The sequence below is a fragment of the Phycodurus eques genome, chromosome 17 (genome assembly GCF_024500275.1).
Source record: "Phycodurus eques isolate BA_2022a chromosome 17, UOR_Pequ_1.1, whole genome shotgun sequence".
In the NCBI taxonomy this organism is placed as follows: domain Eukaryota; kingdom Metazoa; phylum Chordata; class Actinopteri; order Syngnathiformes; family Syngnathidae; genus Phycodurus; species Phycodurus eques.
Window position 1 is genome coordinate 12,816,182 of NC_084541.1, and position 19,592 is coordinate 12,835,773.

At 41.0% G+C, this 19,592-nt stretch overlaps 2 protein-coding genes across 6 annotated transcripts; both read left to right on the plus strand.

Annotated features, from left to right (window-relative positions):
• Positions 1–25: 25 nt before the first annotated feature.
• ccdc15 (coiled-coil domain containing 15) lies at positions 26–5,985 on the plus strand. Of its 2 annotated transcripts, none has more exons than XM_061703327.1 (10): positions 26–373; positions 532–669; positions 761–826; positions 992–1,108; positions 1,197–1,277; positions 2,163–2,261; positions 2,342–2,445; positions 3,416–3,613; positions 4,201–4,349; positions 4,432–5,985. In XM_061703327.1, exons 1-10 carry the CDS (start codon positions 209–211, stop codon positions 4,479–4,481), a joined length of 1,167 nt encoding a protein of 388 aa, XP_061559311.1. In that variant the 5' UTR covers positions 26–208; the 3' UTR covers positions 4,482–5,985. The 2 variants fall into 2 exon arrangements, with proteins under 2 accessions (XP_061559311.1, XP_061559312.1); XM_061703328.1 differs by having other exon boundaries at positions 532–666.
• A 653-nt stretch (positions 5,986–6,638) lies between these two features.
• Positions 6,639–19,257, plus strand: slc37a2 (solute carrier family 37 member 2). Of its 4 annotated transcripts, none has more exons than XM_061701995.1 (18): positions 6,639–7,240; positions 8,654–8,735; positions 8,839–8,929; positions 11,059–11,137; positions 11,225–11,360; positions 12,741–12,817; positions 14,012–14,178; positions 14,258–14,295; positions 14,369–14,509; positions 15,642–15,732; positions 15,808–15,870; positions 15,971–16,056; positions 16,848–16,896; positions 16,985–17,058; positions 17,378–17,456; positions 17,537–17,634; positions 17,987–18,051; positions 19,157–19,257. In XM_061701995.1, exons 1-18 carry the CDS (start codon positions 7,182–7,184, stop codon positions 19,170–19,172), a joined length of 1,491 nt encoding a protein of 496 aa, XP_061557979.1. In that variant the 5' UTR covers positions 6,639–7,181; the 3' UTR covers positions 19,173–19,257. The 4 variants fall into 4 exon arrangements, 3 of the variants coding, with proteins under 3 accessions (XP_061557979.1, XP_061557981.1, XP_061557980.1); XM_061701997.1 differs by having other exon boundaries at positions 14,408–14,509; XM_061701996.1 differs by lacking the exon at positions 19,157–19,257 and having other exon boundaries at positions 17,537–17,702.
• Positions 19,258–19,592: the final 335 nt, after the last annotated feature.

Here is a 19,592-nt window from a genome sequence, read left to right on the forward strand (position 1 = left end):
AACCGGGGCCATGTTTAACAGACGAACCGACAAGCGAGCGAAACATTTCTTTAACGTCGCTAACATGAAAAAAACACAAATTTATGTTTACAGATAAAAAACAATTTTTACCCTGTGACTAACAAAACGACGTTCGCGAAAGCTGAACTAAAACTTAACTTGAAACTCGGGAGTTCCCTGAGCGTGCATTATCGACCTCTTAGCAACCATGCTCGCTAAGCGGGCGACGACGGCAAAAGAGACCCGGGGGAAAGTTCCCAACAAGCCGGGAAAGGACCACCGGTCCAACAACGTGTTGGCCGAGAGGAACCAGGCGGTGGTGGCCGTGGGAGCCTGGGTGGAGGACGGCCAAGAATTCGAGGAGCATCCGTGTGTGAGTGCCTAAAGCTAGCTTGTTGTCAATTTCGGCCTTTACTTAGCCGTGCTTTCTTTCTTTTATTCGTTTTACATTTTTGTGATGGTAGACCGAATTAAAAGACACCATATATATATATGTATATATATATATATATGACCTTATAACGTTGTTAGGACGTGGCTTCTTTCACTGATGAGCTTCAAGCAGAGAAGCGAAGGGAGAATGAAGAGAGCCTGCGAAGATTCCAAGCGCAAGTGCGTCATCGTGTGGCTGTCATCAGCAAGAGGAGGCTTCAGGAAGCGCATTCAGTGGTAATACCGCACCGTGACATTATTTGGAAGTGGTAGGAAATGCGGTGTCTGTACACCTTCAGCACTGACGGGATCTTCTAAAACCGTATAGCTGAATGTTGACGGAAGAATCCCAAAACAGCATCAAAGTGTGCCAGAAAAGACAAACATCAATGAGGTACAGCAAGAGGTTTTTTTTTGTTTTTTTGCATAATATCTATCAAAAAAACATACATACAAATACATAAAGACACCATCGTTATGTTGTCTGCATTTTTGCATTGGAATAGCCTTAGAATGGGGCTCTTTATTGTTTCTTTTGTTCTTTTCTTTTCCTTCCCAGGTCCGTGACAGCACCAGGCAAGTCCGACTCAAACTGGCGGGGTGCCAGACCAGCCTGTCCGTCGACGAGACGTCAGAGCCTTCTGCAGACAACTGGAAGATATCGCTCACCAGACATGTGAGCGTTAAGTGTTGCCACCGCACTTCCAGCACTTCCTTTTAAATGGTAATCATGTGAGGTCTAAGGTGGTCGTTGTCCTCAATAGATGACTGAATGTGACGTCCTGAGGGAGGAGGAGGAGGAGGAAGAAGAGGAGGAAGAGGAAGATGAACACAGATGCCACCTGGTTAGACACCCGGCAAGACACCCATTAGACCCACACAACATGCTTTGGTGTGCAACGTCATTAAAACCCCAACTTTAACATCGAAATGGCTGCCATTAATCACATGATCACAAAATATAGTCTTTGTGACACAAACATTTCCGCTTTATCTCGAGGCTTATGACAGCATTAAATATCACCCTGTAACTTCACTTTTCCTTAAATAACTCCAATCAGGTCAGGCGAAGAGACTGTCGTGTTTATCCCCGTTTATTCTACACCTCATTTTTAAGGAAGTTCCCATTATAGCAATTTATTTGTTTTCAAAGTACTGTGCAGAAGTCTTATGTTGCATTTCTGCCTAAGGGTTCTAGTTCTTGCTGTGCTTGAAGTTCCAGGAGCTAAAAGTTTCCCCGTGGCCCACTGTGTCTACCATTTTAACAGATCAACGCCAACGTGTCAAGGGAAAAATGTTAACCCTGAAAGGAGAGATAAAAACTTGAAAGCAAGGAGAGAGTTAAAAAATAAAACCCGATGGTTGCTTGTAAATAAGTGTTTGTTTCTCCTCAGGTGAGGTCATATACTGTATAAACACACATGATCAGGCAGTTATCATCTTCCTCATGCAACTGGTGCCCCCTCAACAAGGTCTTCTTTGTCTTTGCAGTAAAGATTGTATGAGGTTATAATTAACAGAAAACATTTCAGATGTGCATAGGCATATAATTTTCTAACAAGCTGCGATATGGTGGAAGAGCAAAGTTATTCAAAGGCAATGACAAGCCGTGAGTAATAGATGTGACGGGTGGAAAAATAGTCATCGCTAACCCTCTAGCTGAGCATGGTTGACTAGTAGTTCGTCTGCCTCACAGTCCAGGATTCCAATCGCATGTTTACATGTTTCAGACAAGTGCTCGTGGGTGGGGAGTAGACATTTCCAGGTCTGAGCTGAGAATCCCGAAGGTCCTCTGGCCTATACAGGACAAGGAGGAGTTGAAAAGACAGGTATCAGTCAATAGTGACTCATCTCATTAAACAAACAAAAACAAAAAACATAGAAGTAACAGGGGGCGTCTCCTTTACAGCGCCAGTTGCAGTTCCTGATGCACCGCCGCCACTTCATGAGCGTGGAGCGGCAGCGCGTGAAAGAAAACAACCAGCACAGGAAGCACCTGAAGAAGACGGCGAGGTGATGACAGACCGCAATGTGACAAGCTTGTGTGCAGCACGACAGCTCGTAATACATTCACTCGTCTCAATAAGTTCGTACAGTGGTGGCTTAACTAACATTAACTAACATTACGTGTTGCCTGTCTCCGACGTGTTGTCTGTCTCACACCGACGTGTTTTTTTTATAAATAACTTCATTGGCCGTCAGATATTTACAGTACTACGTCAAAAGACACGCAACAAGGCTAAAAATAAACTAGCTTTTGGATTCAAATATACTGTGCACGCAGCGACGCGGAGTTAATGCATTTTGCGGAGCATTGATTGGCTCGGCGAATTATGACATGAAAGCCGATCAGCATAAAATGCTAAATATCGGCCGATACCGATCAGCCCGATCAAATCGGTGTAAAGTCTAGTTGCAACTGAGCTGCAATATTAGTCATTTTGGCAGGGGCAAAAGAATATATGCCTCAGAGTATTGTGTTGTATGTCTGCATGTATTGCCACTATTTTGTCTTCAGTTATCAGTAAGGTTGATAATTACCACAACATGGATGCTAGTTTTATATGCCCGTCTACGACGGTTTGCATTGTGTGTTAACATTAAGCTAGCGGACTTCCGTGAGACAAAAGTAATTGTGGTTTGATTAAATACACAACGTGTAATTCTCTTTGCCTTATTTCAAGTTCTACAGTAAACTTCACCTGGAAGTGGCAATAAACAGCTTGAAGCAAGTACTTAACCTAATTTTTATTTTATTTATTTTTTAAGAGCTGTTCACTCTGCCAAGCTGCTGCTGCCACTGATTAGACTGCAGGTATACCTAAATGAGTCTCTGCGGAGAGTAAGCACTATGTAATAAACCAGAGACCAATAGAGGGGCTGGTTGTAACTGTGAAACCAAATAAACCAATCATATTATTACTTAAATGTCCCTATTGTTTATTTGTTTTTGGCCCTTTGCCTCTTTCTCCGCACCTCGAAGGATCAAAGCGGACAAGGAAAAGGCTCGCCTGGAGGAGGAGCGGCAGCTGGAGCGAGCACGGCAGCTCACGCACGTCCGGCAGCGACTGGAGGAGCGGGAGATGCTCGTCCTGGAGCGCCTCAAGCTGGAGGGGGAGGAGAAAGCGGCCGAGCTGGAGAGGAGGAGACGTGAAACCGAAAAAGGGATTGTGGCGACCAGGTAGTTAAAGAGGCGACAATGTGGCCCATCACGTTTACAAATGGGATCCAATACACATAATCTGTATTTTTAAAGGTGATAATGCTCCCTTTATTGATTGACCCTTTCAGTGGGGGATTAATGGAACGATACAAAAGGTGGATATTAAAAGTCTACACATCCCTGTTCAAATGCTAGTTTTTTTGCAGTATTAAAAAAATGTGGTCAAGCAATCATTTCAAATTTCATTCTACCATTTGTAACCTGTACCTGAAGTAAAAATATACAACTCAGATATGGTTACAAAGTGTGCACACCCTCTTAATAACTGGTTTTGACTGTGTTCAGAAAACACAGCACATTCAAATTCATGCTAACTTGGAGTCAGCATACACCTGCCACCATTTAAACTGCCTTGGAGTAACCCAAATATAGTTCAGATGTTCTATTTGACTTCACTTTTTTTTTTGCGTTCTCGCAGAAGACTGGAGGTTTTGTGGAACTGTTCATTCAACAAAAATGTCAGGAAAAGCCAAATAGAAAAGCTTCCCATTATGTCACAACATGGAGATTTTTCAGAAGTGTGATCTCCGTTAAATTGTATACAGGTACATCGACGCTCTGAGATCCCAGGTGAGGGATCGAATGGCCAACAAGAAGTTGGACCTCCCACCGATGTGCTGCTGTGCTTCGTCCTTCTGGGAGTCGCACCCCGACACTTGCGCCAACAACTGTGTCTTCCACAACAATCCGAAAGGTACTTCCGGCCGCCTGCGTCACTAACCCGACTTGGTGGTAAAGAAACAAAACTCTGATAACAGACATTTCTCTCTTCGCAGAGTACGCGCAGGCACTACATGCAGCCGTGCTAAGTTTGGATTTAAAGTAAAGGATGTTGAGGAGATGCTGACCAACAATCAAATGAACATCAAATACATCTAAACCAGGGGTGGGAAAACTTTGGGGCTCAATGGCCACGTGGGAATTTGGTACAGGTCACTCGAAGATTCAATTTTTCTTTTAAGTGTTTATAAAATACGTTAAAAAAATCATTTTAATAATGATAATTCAGTTTCATTTTAAAAATTAATTATAGTTAATTCAGTCAAATTAACTAATTTGATTAATAATGTAAATACAAATGTTCAATGCATTTATGACATTTTATTTTCTCATTTTTATTGTCAATTTGGAAACATACATCCATCCATCCATTTTCTGAGCCGCTTCTCCTCACTAGGGTCGCGGGCGTGCTGCAGCCTATCCCAGCTGTCATCGGGCAGGAGGCGGGGTACACCCTGAACTGGTTGCCAGCCAATCGCAGAGCACATAGAAACAGACAACCATTCGCACTCACATGCACACCTACGGGCAATTTAGAGTCTCCAATTTATGCATGTTTTTTTTGGGATGTGGGAGGAAACCGGAGTGCCCGGAGAAAACCCACGCAGGTACGGGGAGAACATGCAAACTCCACACAGTCGGGGCCGGGGAATGAACCCGGGTCCTCAGAACTGTGAGGCTGACGCTCTAACCAGTCGCCCACCGTGCCGCCAATTTGGAAACGTAATTAAAAAAAAATATATTTCATATTTATTGAAAAAATAGCTAAATGCAACAATGAAGTGATTTTAATCATAAAATAGTACAGTAATTCACATTTTGAATTGTACTTACAATTTATAGTTCTACTGTAATACAATAAAAAATATTTATGTAAAATTTTACTGTTGTATTTTATTTCATCATCAATTACAATATGAGATGGGGAAAAAATCATCAATCACTTTTAAGTAACCAATTTTAGGGGGGGAACAGCAAGAATATGCAATAATGCAACAAATATTACTAGATTCCTGATGACTTGGGAGTGACTAATGTGAAGTACCAATTTAATAACACACTTTTCAAATTAGAAATTTTCTCAAATTACCTTACATTATGTTATTAATAATAGATGATATTCATCTATCTCAAAACACAGATCATGCTATCGATTTCTCACAATAAGTAGAAAACAAATATCAATATGCAACACGGATTTTTTTTATTTTTTAAATGATGACATTTCTACAGCATTCCAAGAAAATCACAATGTCCCATCACTGCTAAGCTATTATCAGAAGTGGTCCCTGGGCCATGTTTTTCCCACCCTTGATCGAAATAACTTATGTGAAGGTGACCATGGGCTTTTAACCCGCATTTTTGTGTAATGGTCAATAGGGGGCGACACCAGGATAAGAAGTCTGACCAGTGACATTCACTTGAAGTATAAAATTGATCAACAGTACAATACAATACTTGAATAATGTACAGAGGAGAAGTTACCTGTGTAATCGTTTTAATGTGTTTTAAACAGTGGCTTGCATTTTGTGATTGTTTTTTTTTTCATGTTCATATCTTTGTGTGTGTAATTATAAAATAATGTTTTTACACTCTTATTAAAACCCTCTTCTTGATAAAATATTCCTTACATATTGCTGTTATAGTCCTTTACAGTACATCTGGAAATGATTCTCAGCATTGTCATATTATGTTACAGCCTTATCCAAAAAAAAAAATAGCAACCCTAGGCTCCACCTGTACGCGTTGGAAAATCTGAAAAAAAAAACAATTTATTACCGGGTGTTTTGTGTAGAATTTTGAGGGGGAAAGAAATTTGTACTCAGGCTATACTATTACAAAATGTGGAAATAGTGAAGCATTGTGAATACATTCCTGGATGCACTATATGGAGAGGTGTGTTGTCTTTTATGAGTTATTAATCATAACAAATGAGCTTTCCTCTTGTTTTAATATTGAGGTAAATAACATGATCAAGAGATGGCAAAAGTAAGTTGAAGTACGCCTGTTAAAAAAAGGTAAAATTTCCATATAAACGTCTTATGTAAAATGTAGGATGCGGTGTTATTATTAATTAGAAATTGGCTTTCTTTGTTTTTAATAATCACTTTTTAACTGTGAAGTGTTTTTGAAGATTTTTATTTTTTTGCATTTCTTACTGCTACTTCCTGCCTTGGTCGTGACGTCACCGTCTTCTGAACACGTGTCCTCCGGGACGTTCCGCCTGGAAAATCTGGTGGAATAATTACCCAGTTGTCGCTATTAATAACTACTCTTCCCTACTGTACATCCATTCGGGGCTTTTGAGTTTTTTTCCCCCGCACCCGTTCGAGGTCTTCTAGAGGTCGGGCTGACTCGTATTTAAGATCAGCCACTATGGAGGACGGCTGGATGTTTACGGACCTTGAATCCCACCAGGAAACCCAGTGGCCGCTGCTGTCGTCCGGCAGCAGTTAGCATCTATTTTCCTCTTAAACCAGTACTTTAAATGTCGTTTTTTACAGGATAGCTCAACAAGTAAGCACGTTTCTTAATTTTTACCGAATAATTCATCTTTTATGAGCGTAAAATATATTTTACCGAATACTTCATCTTTTATGAGCGTATAAATCGCCGTAACGACACGCTAATAAGCAGCCCATCGACCACGGTGGTGCCTTCACCGTCGCATCTACGCTTTTCATAATGACTGGAAGAAGCCTTTGAGTGTTTTTTTTCCTCCGTCCGACGACATTTTTCATCGACCATGAAGGCGTCCCTGGCCCCCGGTATTCGGCTCATCACGTCCTTCTCTCGGGATAGCTGGTGAGTTCCAAAACAATGACGCATGACATGGTTTTCCGCACTTTTTCAGGGTGTCGGTGAACGTCGCACTCGCTGCCACCGTGTTGAGGGGAAAAGGCGAGTTGGCCTTGTTGCTTATCAGCGACTGTCCCCCGGGGGCGCTGAATGATTTGCCTAACCACATCAATATAGTCAATCAACACACCCCGGTAAACACAATGCGTCATTTCTATTTAATTAATAAACTCATACCTCGTGCTCGCCAACGGGGTTGTTGCCTCTTGCCGTCGCGAGAACGCCACCGAACCAGACTCCCTTAAGAAATTGCCCATTTTACATTTCCTCCCTTGCTGGCTCACAGATTTGACCTTTACCGAATCGATCGGCTCAGATAGCACGCGAGATATGTAGCGTTTAAAGAATCCGGCCGCGACCGGTGGCTTTAATAGCACGAAAAACATCTCGTTTTACCCTACTTGCGCGGTAGCCCGGTGCGTTAATGAATGACGAAACTCTGATAAAACATCACTTTTTGTAATGCAGTTTCATTTTAAGCCAGGACCGGAGACAATTGGAGCGTTCACTACCCCATTTCGCTTCTTGAATTTAGTCGCTGTCTTGTGACAATTCAACCTGTGTAACAACTTAGTCACCATACAGCAAAATATTTTATTATTAAGCGTTTCAGCAGTTAAGTTGGCCTTATTTGGCAGGGTTTTGCAACTGTGGGAGCAATGTCCCTCAAATTAAGTCGTCGTTTAATGTGTTATTATCATTAAGCACTATATAATTGCATAGTTATACAGTTAAATGTAAGAAGCATTTTTAACACATTTTTTTTAGCATATTACTGCAGCGCTGGAAGCATTTTACTGAATATTTTGTGCATATTGAACCATAAATAACAACATAATTACCTTACAGCTGACTATAATAAGCATTTTCTAAATTTAGATTTATTTGTCGTGTAACCACAGCTCTTGTCGCAAGAGACATTCTAACAATCACGTTCTGTTTATAGCATAATGATTCATGAAGGGACGATTGATGTGTCATCTAAGAGGCTGCACAAATCGGCCCACTAAGTGCATTGTCTCGTTTTGAACACAGGACGGTAGAAATGAAAGAAAAATGGGAACAAGGCAGTTTCTGTCGAAAGCGTTCGTAAAAAAATGGAGCTGTCACTCGTTCAGCGAACAGTTCCTTCATGTTAGTGATAAACGACTCGCGTTAATTGAGATCTTGTGGCAGCGCTGTGTCATACTTTGAGCCTGCGGAACAAAAAAAGTGCTGCTAAAAAAAAAAAATAATAAAACATTTCTGCAAGAAATCCTATTGAATTTCATGCAAAAGAAAAAAAAATGCCTGTAGTTCAATTTTTGTACAGAGGGTGAGTACTTTTGCCACCTAATTCAATCCACGTTTCCTCCGCAGGTATCGCGGTTTCATTCTGCTGCTGACTTTCCTCTTCTACACGGCCTACCACCTGTCCCGGAAGCCCATCAGCATCGTGAAGGTAGCTATGACAACCGATCACACGCAGGCCACGTTTGCGAAGCGCGTTGCTGCGCAACGGCCTCGTTTGTGGACAAACGTTCCGCCCCTCCGTGTTTTCCCAGAGCGAACTCCACCGAAACTGCAGCGGCGTCATCCGCCCGGCCGACTTGAACATCACCAACAATGTCACGTGGTGTGACTGGTCTCCCTTTGGTAAGTGCCACCAAACGAAAAATATATACAGTGAACTCCTGTTTATCGCGGGGGATACATTCCGGACCCACCCGCAATAGGTGAAAATCTGCAATATAACACCCTTTAAACACATTTAAACTCATTCAAACACACTTAGTTACAAACATTTTTTAAAAAGTATTCCTTAGCACCTGTTCTCACCCGCTCACTTCGTTCTCCAAATAAGAGGCACAGCGTGCTTGATTGCAGCTGTTTGTTTGACGCTCCCAGTTAAAGTTTACTGTAAGACTGACTCATAAAACAAAAGAGGTAAGTAAAAATTGGATATTCAAACACCAAAATGTTTGTCCAAACATAGAATTTGGTCTAACGAGTTATCTTAATTCTAACATATAATGCGAAACCCCATTTAATTCCTGAGGGAGATTGGCATCGACGTTGCAGTAATCAGAAACTTTCAAACAGCTACTTCATTAACACAAACGGAGCAGCAACAATACTCAGGCATTTATATACGAGTGTTATTTACGCTATAGTAACATTGAAACTTATTTTAAAACAATGTAAACATATTTCAACACGTTTTTTTTTTTTTAGACTTTAGACCGATTTTATCGGGCTATTCGGTATCGGCCGATATTTAGCATTTTATGCTGATCGGCTTTAATGTCATAATTCGCCGATCCGATCAACGACGTCATTGATCGGCTCCGCAAAAGACATTTACTCCGCGTCGCCGCTTGTACAGTATATTTGAATCCAAACGCTAGTTTACTTTTAACCTTGTCGCGTGTCTTTTGACTTAGTATTGGTTATATCTGACGGCCAATAAAGTTATTTAAAAAAAAAAAAAAACGTCAGCAGTGTGAGACAGACAACACGTTGGAGACAGACAACACGTAATGCCCAGATCAGACTACAAGACGAATTTGCTCTTTCACGGTTGCACTGTCAGACAACTGCAATAAAATCTTGTACTCCGATAGCACCGCATCCCGTTTTTTACGATCATTGGGCTTTATCTTGTCAACTCAAATGCGACCGGATACGCTCGTTACCGTGGTGACGACAACACGAATGGAGCGCGCCAATGGTACTATAAGGACAGCATGGGGGAAAACGTGTGTTGGTTGTCACCGGTGCTCAGGACAGGAGAGAACGTTCGTTCAAGGCTTGCTTGAGGTATGTTCACGTACTTTTAATACGATACGGCTCGCAAGCAGGCAACAAAAACGTTATGTAGCCTAGCAAGCTACTGTTAGCACGAACGGTTGGACGTAAACATGCCGCCGTTCTGTCGAATCATGCTCTAAAGATTCGGTGTGGGTGAAGTAATTTAATTAAAAATAAAGTAATTTAATTTGATTAAGTTAGCACCCATTATTTCTGTCATGTTGTAATGCTGGTTTGACCTGACTGATTAGAATCCACGATCTGACTAGAGCAGGGATTTCCAACCTTTATGGAGCCAAGGAAAATATTTTACAGTTGAAAAATCTCACGGGACACCAACAAACAAAAATGTCACAAAAAGTGGATATATAATTACTGTATGTACTTCCCGCCATCCAATTAATAGAAGACCATTCATTTGTTCTGTCTGTCACTATGCCTCACTGGCATAAATAGAGGAACAAACATACGTTATTTATTGTAAATATCATTTTTGGAGCAATTAAGTACACAAGTACATACAGTAAATGAACAGGTCATTTAAATAGACACATTCCTCCATCTTGTGATGGGTTATTGTTTTTTTTTTTAAACCCGCTGATCGGCCCCAGAAATCCCGATCGTGTAAAGCCGAGTTTTTTTATCCACCACATAGTGGGATCTCGACAGGTGAATCACGATATAGCGGGATTACGGTATACTGAAATAATGATGATCTCGTCTCAATTTGCTTAGTAATTGAAGTTAACTATGTACCTTCTCCCATCGAGTGGAAGAGCACACAATTGTTCTAACTGTCACTCACTGTACTGTACATCAGTGACACAGATAGATGAACAAATATACATTATTTGTCGTGAATAAATAATAATTTTCAGACCAATTAAGTGAAATATTATCATGTCACAACACAGTGGTTGTGAATCGCTGCTCTGGATAGAAACGTTCAATGAATGAATGTGTTCTCTGTTCAGACCAGGACAACTACAAGACGCTCTTCGGGGTGTTGGACAACTCCTTCCTGGTGGCCTACGCAATCGGCATGTTTTTCAGGTGCGTAGCCGGCGCTTTCAGCTTGCGGTCGATTCCATCCGAGTGGGAACCACGTGAACTACAAATATGTGTCACTTGTGTCCGCAGTGGGATATTCGGAGAGCGCCTGCCGCTACGTTACTACCTGAGTTTTGGCATGCTGATGAGCGGATTGTTCACCTGTCTGTTCGGCTTAGGGTTCTACTGGAACATCCACTCGTTGGGGTACTACGCCGTCATCCAGGTGCGCACGCACATACACAGCCAGTTGGCACCGTAACTTTGGGTACACGTCTGAATGAGCTCCCACTCAGGCTCTGTGTGAATGTAAATGGTCGTCTGTCTACACGTGCCCCGGGATTGGCTGGCGACCGGTGCAGGGTGTGGTCTGCCTTTCACCTAAAGTCAGCTGGGATAGGCTGCAACGCTCCAAGACCTCAAACATTACACTTAATTGCACATGCAGCCCACCGGTGCCTTGACGTATGAATGTAATTCGTTCCCTAACCATGCTCGTATCTCGCAACGCATTTCAATGAATGGAAATGCTATTCATCAGTTCCAGTGCGTGCCCCTCCCCCCCAAAAAACACCAGCAAAAAATTTTTGGAGTATGTGTTTTAATATGAAAAATGTCACTCTACAGTATTGTACATTATATATAAAAACATACAGCATTCACGTCATCAAATTGAATGTAAAACATTAAATGGTGCATCATGATAATTCAATGGGCTTTGTGCTGCAAAGTGGCAGTGTAGTGCATACAGACACATACTCCACGTACTGTAGATTTGATGATGAAACACCAAGAATGCCAAGGATAAGGTAAGGTAAGGTAAGCTGCATTGTTAGTCACAGAGGATAAAGAATATATGCCTCGAGGTGTTGTATGCGCTGTCTACATGTTTTGCTACTGCTTGTGTTCAAATATAGTATTTTTTTAAAGCTTTATCGTTACTGCGACAGTGATGCAAAATTTTTAGCATGTCTATGGAGTTTTGCATTGTGTATTAGCATTAAGCAAGTGGACTTCCGTAAGACAAAGTTATGAGGTTTGGTCAAATACACATTGTGTAATTATTTGATGCTTTATGTTTCGTTTGAAAGTAAACTTCAAGTGGAAGTGGCAAAAAAAACAGCTTGAAGCAAGCACTTGGCATCTTTTCCGAAGAATTGATCTGCTAAACTGCTGCTTGTTGGGAAGTCCGCTGTCACCGCAGCTGGTGCTCATAACTCAAATTTTTGCTCGAGACTGAAAAGGGCCGAGCGGCAACTTGAATCTTGAAAATCCCGTAAGTCGGGTCACTCGTAAGCCGAAGGCCCACAGTACTAGTTTCCCATCATATTAGCATGGAGATGCTACATACATCCTGTACATAATCAATAACAGCTGCATCGCTTCCCCCCTTTAGCCACTACTGATAAGGGAAACATTATTCACTCTGTAAGATGGCTCAGTCAAGGAGCTCTTTATCAGCTGACTTGTGGCTGCTGAGTCACATGACTGCAGTCACAAGTCAGGGATTCCACTGATACACACGGACAGGCCACGGCTGGCTCTGTGTCACGAGGCTGTTTTTTATGCGTCCACTTATGCCCCCCCCCCCCCTCCTCCTCCGCAGGTGTTCAACGGGTTGATGCAGACCACCGGCTGGCCCGCAGTGGTGGCCTGCGTCGGCAACTGGTTCGGAAAAGGGAAGTGAGTACCCCCCCCCCCCCCGCCCCCTTCTGATGACTCCGCATTGTCTCTTTCTCGTGGGTCGCATTACGACACATCGGTGCGACCGTACTTGACAAATTCCCACCCCGGATGCAAAAGCGCTTCTTCTCAGAAGTGCAGCCGAGCAAACGCAGGGTCACGCCACGCTGCGCAGCAGAAGGAACACACTTCGTTTTCTAGTCAGTCAACACACACTTATTCGCGGTCGCCTGGAGGGAACACCTTGCTCGAATTAGTGGACATGTCAACCTCACAAGATGGAAACTGGGTGAGGAAGTTAATGTTCAACTTAGTCAGCATTCTGGCGACTCAAAGCCAGAAAGGAAGTCCAAGTCTGTCCAAACGTCCAAAAGGCACACAACCCTCAAGGCGGTGATTTTTAATTGAATCGCTCTGGCGACAGTTGGATTGCAGCACATTATTATCATTTATTTGTTTGTAGGTTTTTGTGGCCCCAAAGTCAAACTTTAAGGCTAAAGAGTCCCAAACGTAACTTTATTTATGCTCAGCTAAGACGACGCGCATTCACACCGCTACGCCTTCCCTGATGAAAATACGCTCTTTGAGCTCACATTTCACCTTAAAAAACTAATATAAAAATTAAAACAAAAAAAAAAAAATGTTACAGACACAATACAGAAAGAAGACACATCACCGGTCACATTATTAGGTACACCAGCAAGCGCAACGATTGTGCCTTTACAAAGATGTAAAGCTCACTAATTAGTTGCATTAATTAATAATTACAAATACATCATTTCATTTAAAAATAATTGTGTTGCCGCATGCTAGCCTTGTTTGCGGGATGTGTTGCAGCGTGTTTGTCGAGTGCGTTACCGCACGTCGACCATGTTTGCGACCATGAGTGTGTCGCCGCATGGCTGCGACGTTTACGGGGCAGAGTGAACCGCTGGCGTTCCTGTCGACGAGCCCTCAAGCTCTGCTTAACTTTCCTCATAATCGACATGACAGGCCGAGATTCACCACTTAATCCTTATCTTCAACTCAAAAGCTGTGCTGATCTCAAATCCAAACCAATGCCGCCATCTACTGGCATCTGTTTATCATTACAGTTACGTGGAAGCTTGAATTTCACAGACAAGCTGAGCGAGACGCTCTTCCACACCTACCCGTTGAAAACATACTTGACAGATATATTGTCGCTGTCGCCAGGCGCGGCTTCATCATGGGCGTGTGGAACTCACACACGTCGGTTGGCAACATCCTGGGCTCGCTCATCGCCGGCGTGTTCGTCTCGTCGGCGTGGGGCCTGTCCTTCATCGTGCCGGGCCTCATCATCGCCTCCACGGGCGTCCTGTGCTTCTTCTTCCTGGTCGAGAGTGAGTTTTTGAGTCGCTAACCGGGGTGGCGTCGTGCCACTCGCGTCTGACACCTCGTTGCGTGTTCCACTGTGTTCAGAACCCGAAGACGTCAACTGCAGTCCTCCTCAGCATCATGTGAGAATGCACCTCGCTACTTGCTCTGCCGGCATGCGCGAGAACAACCGTATGAGCGTGTGTTGTGTATTAGAATGACTTGGAAAGTGGTGAGACAGAGCCTCTCCTGCAGAGTCCTTCCCATGTGGCCAACGGTTCCATCGACGCCGAGACGCCGGAGATCACCGCTGGGCACTCGGAGGCCATCAGCTTCTGGGGAGCGCTCAGTATACCCGTGAGTGCTTTTTACCTTTTATTTTCTTCTTCTATTTAATTTCACATTTTTTAAAATGCAAATGTAAAATTGTTTCTTTTACTGATATTTTTCATGTCATTATTTACAGTGAAGTTTATTTAATATTATTGTAAAAAAACTGTCCTCAAATAATGATTCTGTTAAGATGAATTGCGCATAAAAAAAATGATTACAAATATACAAATAAATGTTTAAAAACAAACAGTACTTAAAAATGAAATGCTAATTTATTTAACTTAAATGTTGAATACAACTGAATTGTATTTAGTGGTATTTCTAGAGGGACCCCGCACACTCCAATTTGAGCATCACTGATGAGCTCATTAGTTTTTGTGCCACATTGGATTTTTAAAACTACTTCATGTAAAATAACATTTGTTCAATTTATTGTAATAATAAAATTGTGTTTTTATTGTTTATTCTCATTTTGTATTACAATATTGAACATGTATTTAGTTTAGTATTTAAAAAATGTAAATGGTACATGTAAAAGGATTTTATTATTATACATTAATAATAAAACCATAAAATCATAAAATTATTATACATTATTATGATACACAACTAGTCATTTTAATTCGATAAATGAATAAAAACGAAATAAAATTAATAAATCATGTAAAATGTGTAAAATATGAATTAAAGTGCTAATGAAATAATTCATCAATCCAACTCATGTTAATGTCATATTTGTAAATACATTATAATTAAACAATAATTTATTCAAATAACTAAAATACTGTTAAATGTATCTGCTTTTTTTTTTTTATTCTAATGATACTAAACTAGGAGGACAGTTCAAATTCAACCTGATGGCTGCTTTCTAAGAAGTGTCCGCTTGTTTCGCCTGAGGAGAGGTCATACAGTATGCACACATGATCGGGCGGTTATCGTTTGCCTCATGTGAGTGATAATACAATATCTGACCGAGAGAGAGGAGCAAGGTCCACGAAAAGAAAAGATGAAACGAGGTTAAGTGGAAAGGCACATGTTTTTCTAACAAAATTCAATACCAATTTTGGGAAACATCTGCATCCTAAGGTGATGAAAATGTCGGATTCAAAGTGACAAGTCATCAGTGTGAGATATACAGTATGCCGGTGTCCCACAGGGAGTGGTGGAGTTTTCGCTGTGTTTGCTCTTTGCCAAGCTGGTCAGCTACACGTTCCTCTACTGGCTTCCGCTCTACATCTCCAACATCGGTCAGTGTCGACGCTCACGTTTAAATGCTTAAAAGTACTCTCGTATGATGATCAATATGCGTGTTCATCTTTCAGCACATTTTGAGGCCAAAGAAGCCGGTGATATATCCACGCTTTTTGATGTGGGGGGAATTGTGGGTAAGCTGTGTTTTTTGTTTGCTTTTTTTAATCCCTGATTTTAGGGTTACAGTGTTGCAGCATGTCAGCCATCGTATTGTGTGTGTTTGACCTACATCAGGCGGCATCGTGGCGGGCCTCGTGTCCGACTACACGGGTGGGAGAGCCACCACGTGTTGTGTCATGCTGCTCGCCGCCGCGCCCATGGTGAGTGTTGTTGTGTCGCGCCCATGGTGAGTGTTGAGTCAAAAAAAATGTTAAATAGCTTTACCCCTCGCGCAACAATTTTAACGCGTTTATACGGCTTCAAACACAATTAAACTTTTTACGGTATTCCTTGGCACCAGTTCTCGCTCTCTCTGTATGGCAATAAATGGGAGACTATCATATAACATCCCTTTGACGACAAGAAAAGACGAATCTCTAAAAAGAGGCACAGCGTGCTTGCTTCAATCTGTTTATTTGTCACTCCCGGTTAAAGTTGACTTTAAAATGAAGAGAAAAGCCAAAAAAGAATCCAATGTGTAATAAATCATCAAAATGTTCAACCAAACTAACAAATGTCCGCTCGCGTAATGCTAACATTTCATTTAAAATGACATAGACGCTGATAGAAATGAGCATAAATGTTACAGTAATCATAAACCTTCAAAAAACTGCGACTTTAACACACTCGGAGGAGCAGCACATACAAACAGAGCATACAACAAAACTCAAGGGCATTTATGGATATTTTCTCTGCTCAATGGGAATGACAACTCGTACTGGAGCATAGTAGATGACCTTCTCTGCCTCTTCTTCGTGTTCTTAATTACGCTGCATCTCTTCCAGTAGAGCTCAGTGCTGCTTGGGATGTTGTGGTACTATCGCTTAAAAATCCGCAATATAGCGAGGGTTCACTGTATGTCGCGCCTTCCCAAGTTTGTCCTCCACGGGAACTTAAAGTTAAATGTCTGAGATTTGATTTGATTTAGATTTTTTTTTTTGTCCTGCTGCAGCTTTTCCTCTACAACCACATCGGACAACGCAGCATTGGCACAACAATTGGTAAGATCATATTCGATACATTTCTGTGCCTCACCTCTAATATCAGTTCATGAATACATGTATATTAAGTAAATTGGTATTGTCCTAGGCATGCTCTTGGTTTGTGGCAGCCTGGTCAATGGGCCCTACGCCCTCATCACCACTGCGGTTTCTGCCGACCTGGTAAGTGTCTCATATTTCCACCTTCTCGTCTTGCTGAATAACTAAGGGCTAGCTATACATTTTAGCTCGCAAAACAAAGCAAAAAAATCGGCTAAGCGACGACTTGTAACTTGAAAAAACTCACAAGTTGGGACACTTGTATGTCAAGGAACCAAGTTGAAATCAATTCCTATTTCGACAGAGCTTTGGTGGCATCTTAGGGCATTTTGTACTCCATGTTCGACATCAACTATCAATCAATCAATCAATCAAAAACTATTTGAAACAATATGACACAATGCACATAAATAAAGTTTTTTTTGTTTGTTTTTTTGTTAAGGGCACACACGAGAGTCTGAGAGGAAACTCCAGGGCGTTGTCCACAGTGACGGCCATCATCGACGGGACGGGATCAGTGGGTAAGAGGTCGCCGTCTTCCCCCCATGTTAGCGTCTTGGGGTCAAATTGTTGCTAACTTGGGAGTTGGGGCCGTGTGTAGGGGCTGCGTTGGGCCCTCTCTTCGCCGGGCTGATTTCGCCATCGGGCTGGAACAACGTCTTCTACATGCTCATCTCTGCCGACGTGCTTGCCTGTCTGGTAAGGAACAACATACAGTCAACCCCTGTTGAGTGCGCGGGATGACGTTCCAGACCCGTTCGCAATAGGTAAACATCTACAATTTAGACATACCATATAAAAATCACAAAAAGCGCATTACAAGTAAAAGCCCATTTTCACACGTACAGAGCATGAAACAAAAAATTAAATTGTATATTTAAACAGCAACATGTTCAAGCAACCCATTTCGTCTTATCCAAAGGTCATTACAAAGCTTCAAATTGCTACTTTGACACACACGGAGCAGCAACCAAACAGCGTGGCGTACAACAGTTTTGGTTGACGATGGTATGTGTCCTTAAATGACTTCATGTTTGTTTGTTTTCTGCAGTTTCTGTCCAGGCTGGTTTACAAGGAAGCTCAAGGTTGGTGTGGACGAATCCCCCGAGTCAGAGGGTGAGTCACATCGCCAAACCGTCAAGAAGCCGGAATGTTTTTGTAGGGAGGCCACAAATTATTATTAATGTATGGTACAATACTATAGTTGGGTCAAATACTGAAATGAAACACCTTTCCGATTCATTCACAGGGAATTACTTAATGGATCTTGGAAAATTGTATTATTTAGCTTTTTATTTTTTATTTTACTTGTTGTTGCAATTTTATTGTTTTTATTTTATGTATACATTTTAATGTCAATGTTTTTTAAAGATTTGTTGTAATAGAAAGTAGTAGTTGACAGAATTTAATTTTATATATTTATTTTCAAAGTACCTTTATTATACTGTAATAAAAACTGAAGTAAACTGTCTTTTATTTTTTATTTACTGTTTTTTTTACTATAATAAAAAGCAGTAGTGACGTTTACACACAATTATTATTTAATCGCTCCATTGACTCAGTAATTAAAAAGGCCCTATTTTTTGTGTTAGTCATTTATTAAGTTTGTTATTATACTTAAATAATAAAAAGTAATATTAAATAGTCAATTGCATTTTATATATTTATTTTTCAAATACTGTTATTTGAATAAAAACTGTCATAAACAGTCATTTGTTGGTTTTATTTTTTTCACAATTAAAGTTTGTTACTATAATAAAAACTAGTAACGGTAACACAGTCAATTATATTATTAAGTCACTCATTTGACTCAGTATTAAAAATCTTTAATTCATTTTACTTTATTATGTTTAAACTAAATATTGGGATTAACTGAAACAATAACATTTTAAATATGTATTATCTAAAACAAATGTAATGTATGAATTACCTGTATATAAAATGAATATAAATCTTTGATATATCATAATTATATATTAGTTTATACATAAATTAGAAACATTACTGCATATTAGTACCGTGACAATTATTTTGACATTGATATCATTAAAATGCAATAATGATTAGTCTTAAATATTAATATAGAAATAGCACATTTTCAAAAAAATGCTGATTATTAAAAAATACTTGAAAAAATGTATGTAAAGCCTTTCCTCATTAAATATTATCATCACGACATTGTTGGAATTCTAACTGCTCACGGCTGCTAATTGTGTCGCAGGTACAAGGAAACTTGAAAGGAGGCACCGCGATGATGACGACGATGAAGACAACCGCCACCACGCCTCAACACGTGACACCTTCACCATCTTTGACTGACTGCAGCGCAATCGAAGCACTCAAGTGATCACCCGAGCCTTTCGATTTATCGTAAAGCGGAGAACTGCGCTGTCTCTGTCGAGACGCTTCTCTTTTTAAATGACCAACGTCACACTCTGCCGTGCTTATTTGAATATCCTTTTATCATTAAAGTGTACATACTATCATTAAAGTGTACATACATTACATTTGGGTGCACTGTCGTCTGTATTGAATGCTATCTGGGGATTGCCAGCCAATAATACAGTGGGAATAAAATGTCTACACACCCCTGTCAAATGTCAGGTTTTTGTGATATGAGAAAATGAGAGCAAGGTAAATACTTTCAAAACTTTTTC

What these genes read in the sequence shown, in the direction of transcription:
- ccdc15 (XM_061703327.1), top strand. Translation starts at nt 209, where the DNA reads ATGCTCGCTAAGCGGGCGACGACGGCAAAAGAGACCCGGGGGAAAGTT. An exon ending in AGATATCGCTCACCAGACAT is followed by an intron (nt 1,109 to 1,196) that starts GTGAGCGTTAAG and finishes TGTCCTCAATAG; the next exon opens with ATGACTGAATGTGACGTCCT. An exon ending in AAAGGGATTGTGGCGACCAG is followed by an intron (nt 3,614 to 4,200) that starts GTAGTTAAAGAG and finishes AATTGTATACAG; the next exon opens with GTACATCGACGCTCTGAGAT.
- slc37a2 (XM_061701995.1), top strand. Translation starts at nt 7,182, where the DNA reads ATGAAGGCGTCCCTGGCCCCCGGTATTCGGCTCATCACGTCCTTCTCT. An exon ending in GTGTGACTGGTCTCCCTTTG is followed by an intron (nt 8,930 to 11,058) that starts GTAAGTGCCACC and finishes TTCTCTGTTCAG; the next exon opens with ACCAGGACAACTACAAGACG. An exon ending in CGACGGGACGGGATCAGTGG is followed by an intron (nt 17,457 to 17,536) that starts GTAAGAGGTCGC and finishes GGCCGTGTGTAG; the next exon opens with GGGCTGCGTTGGGCCCTCTC.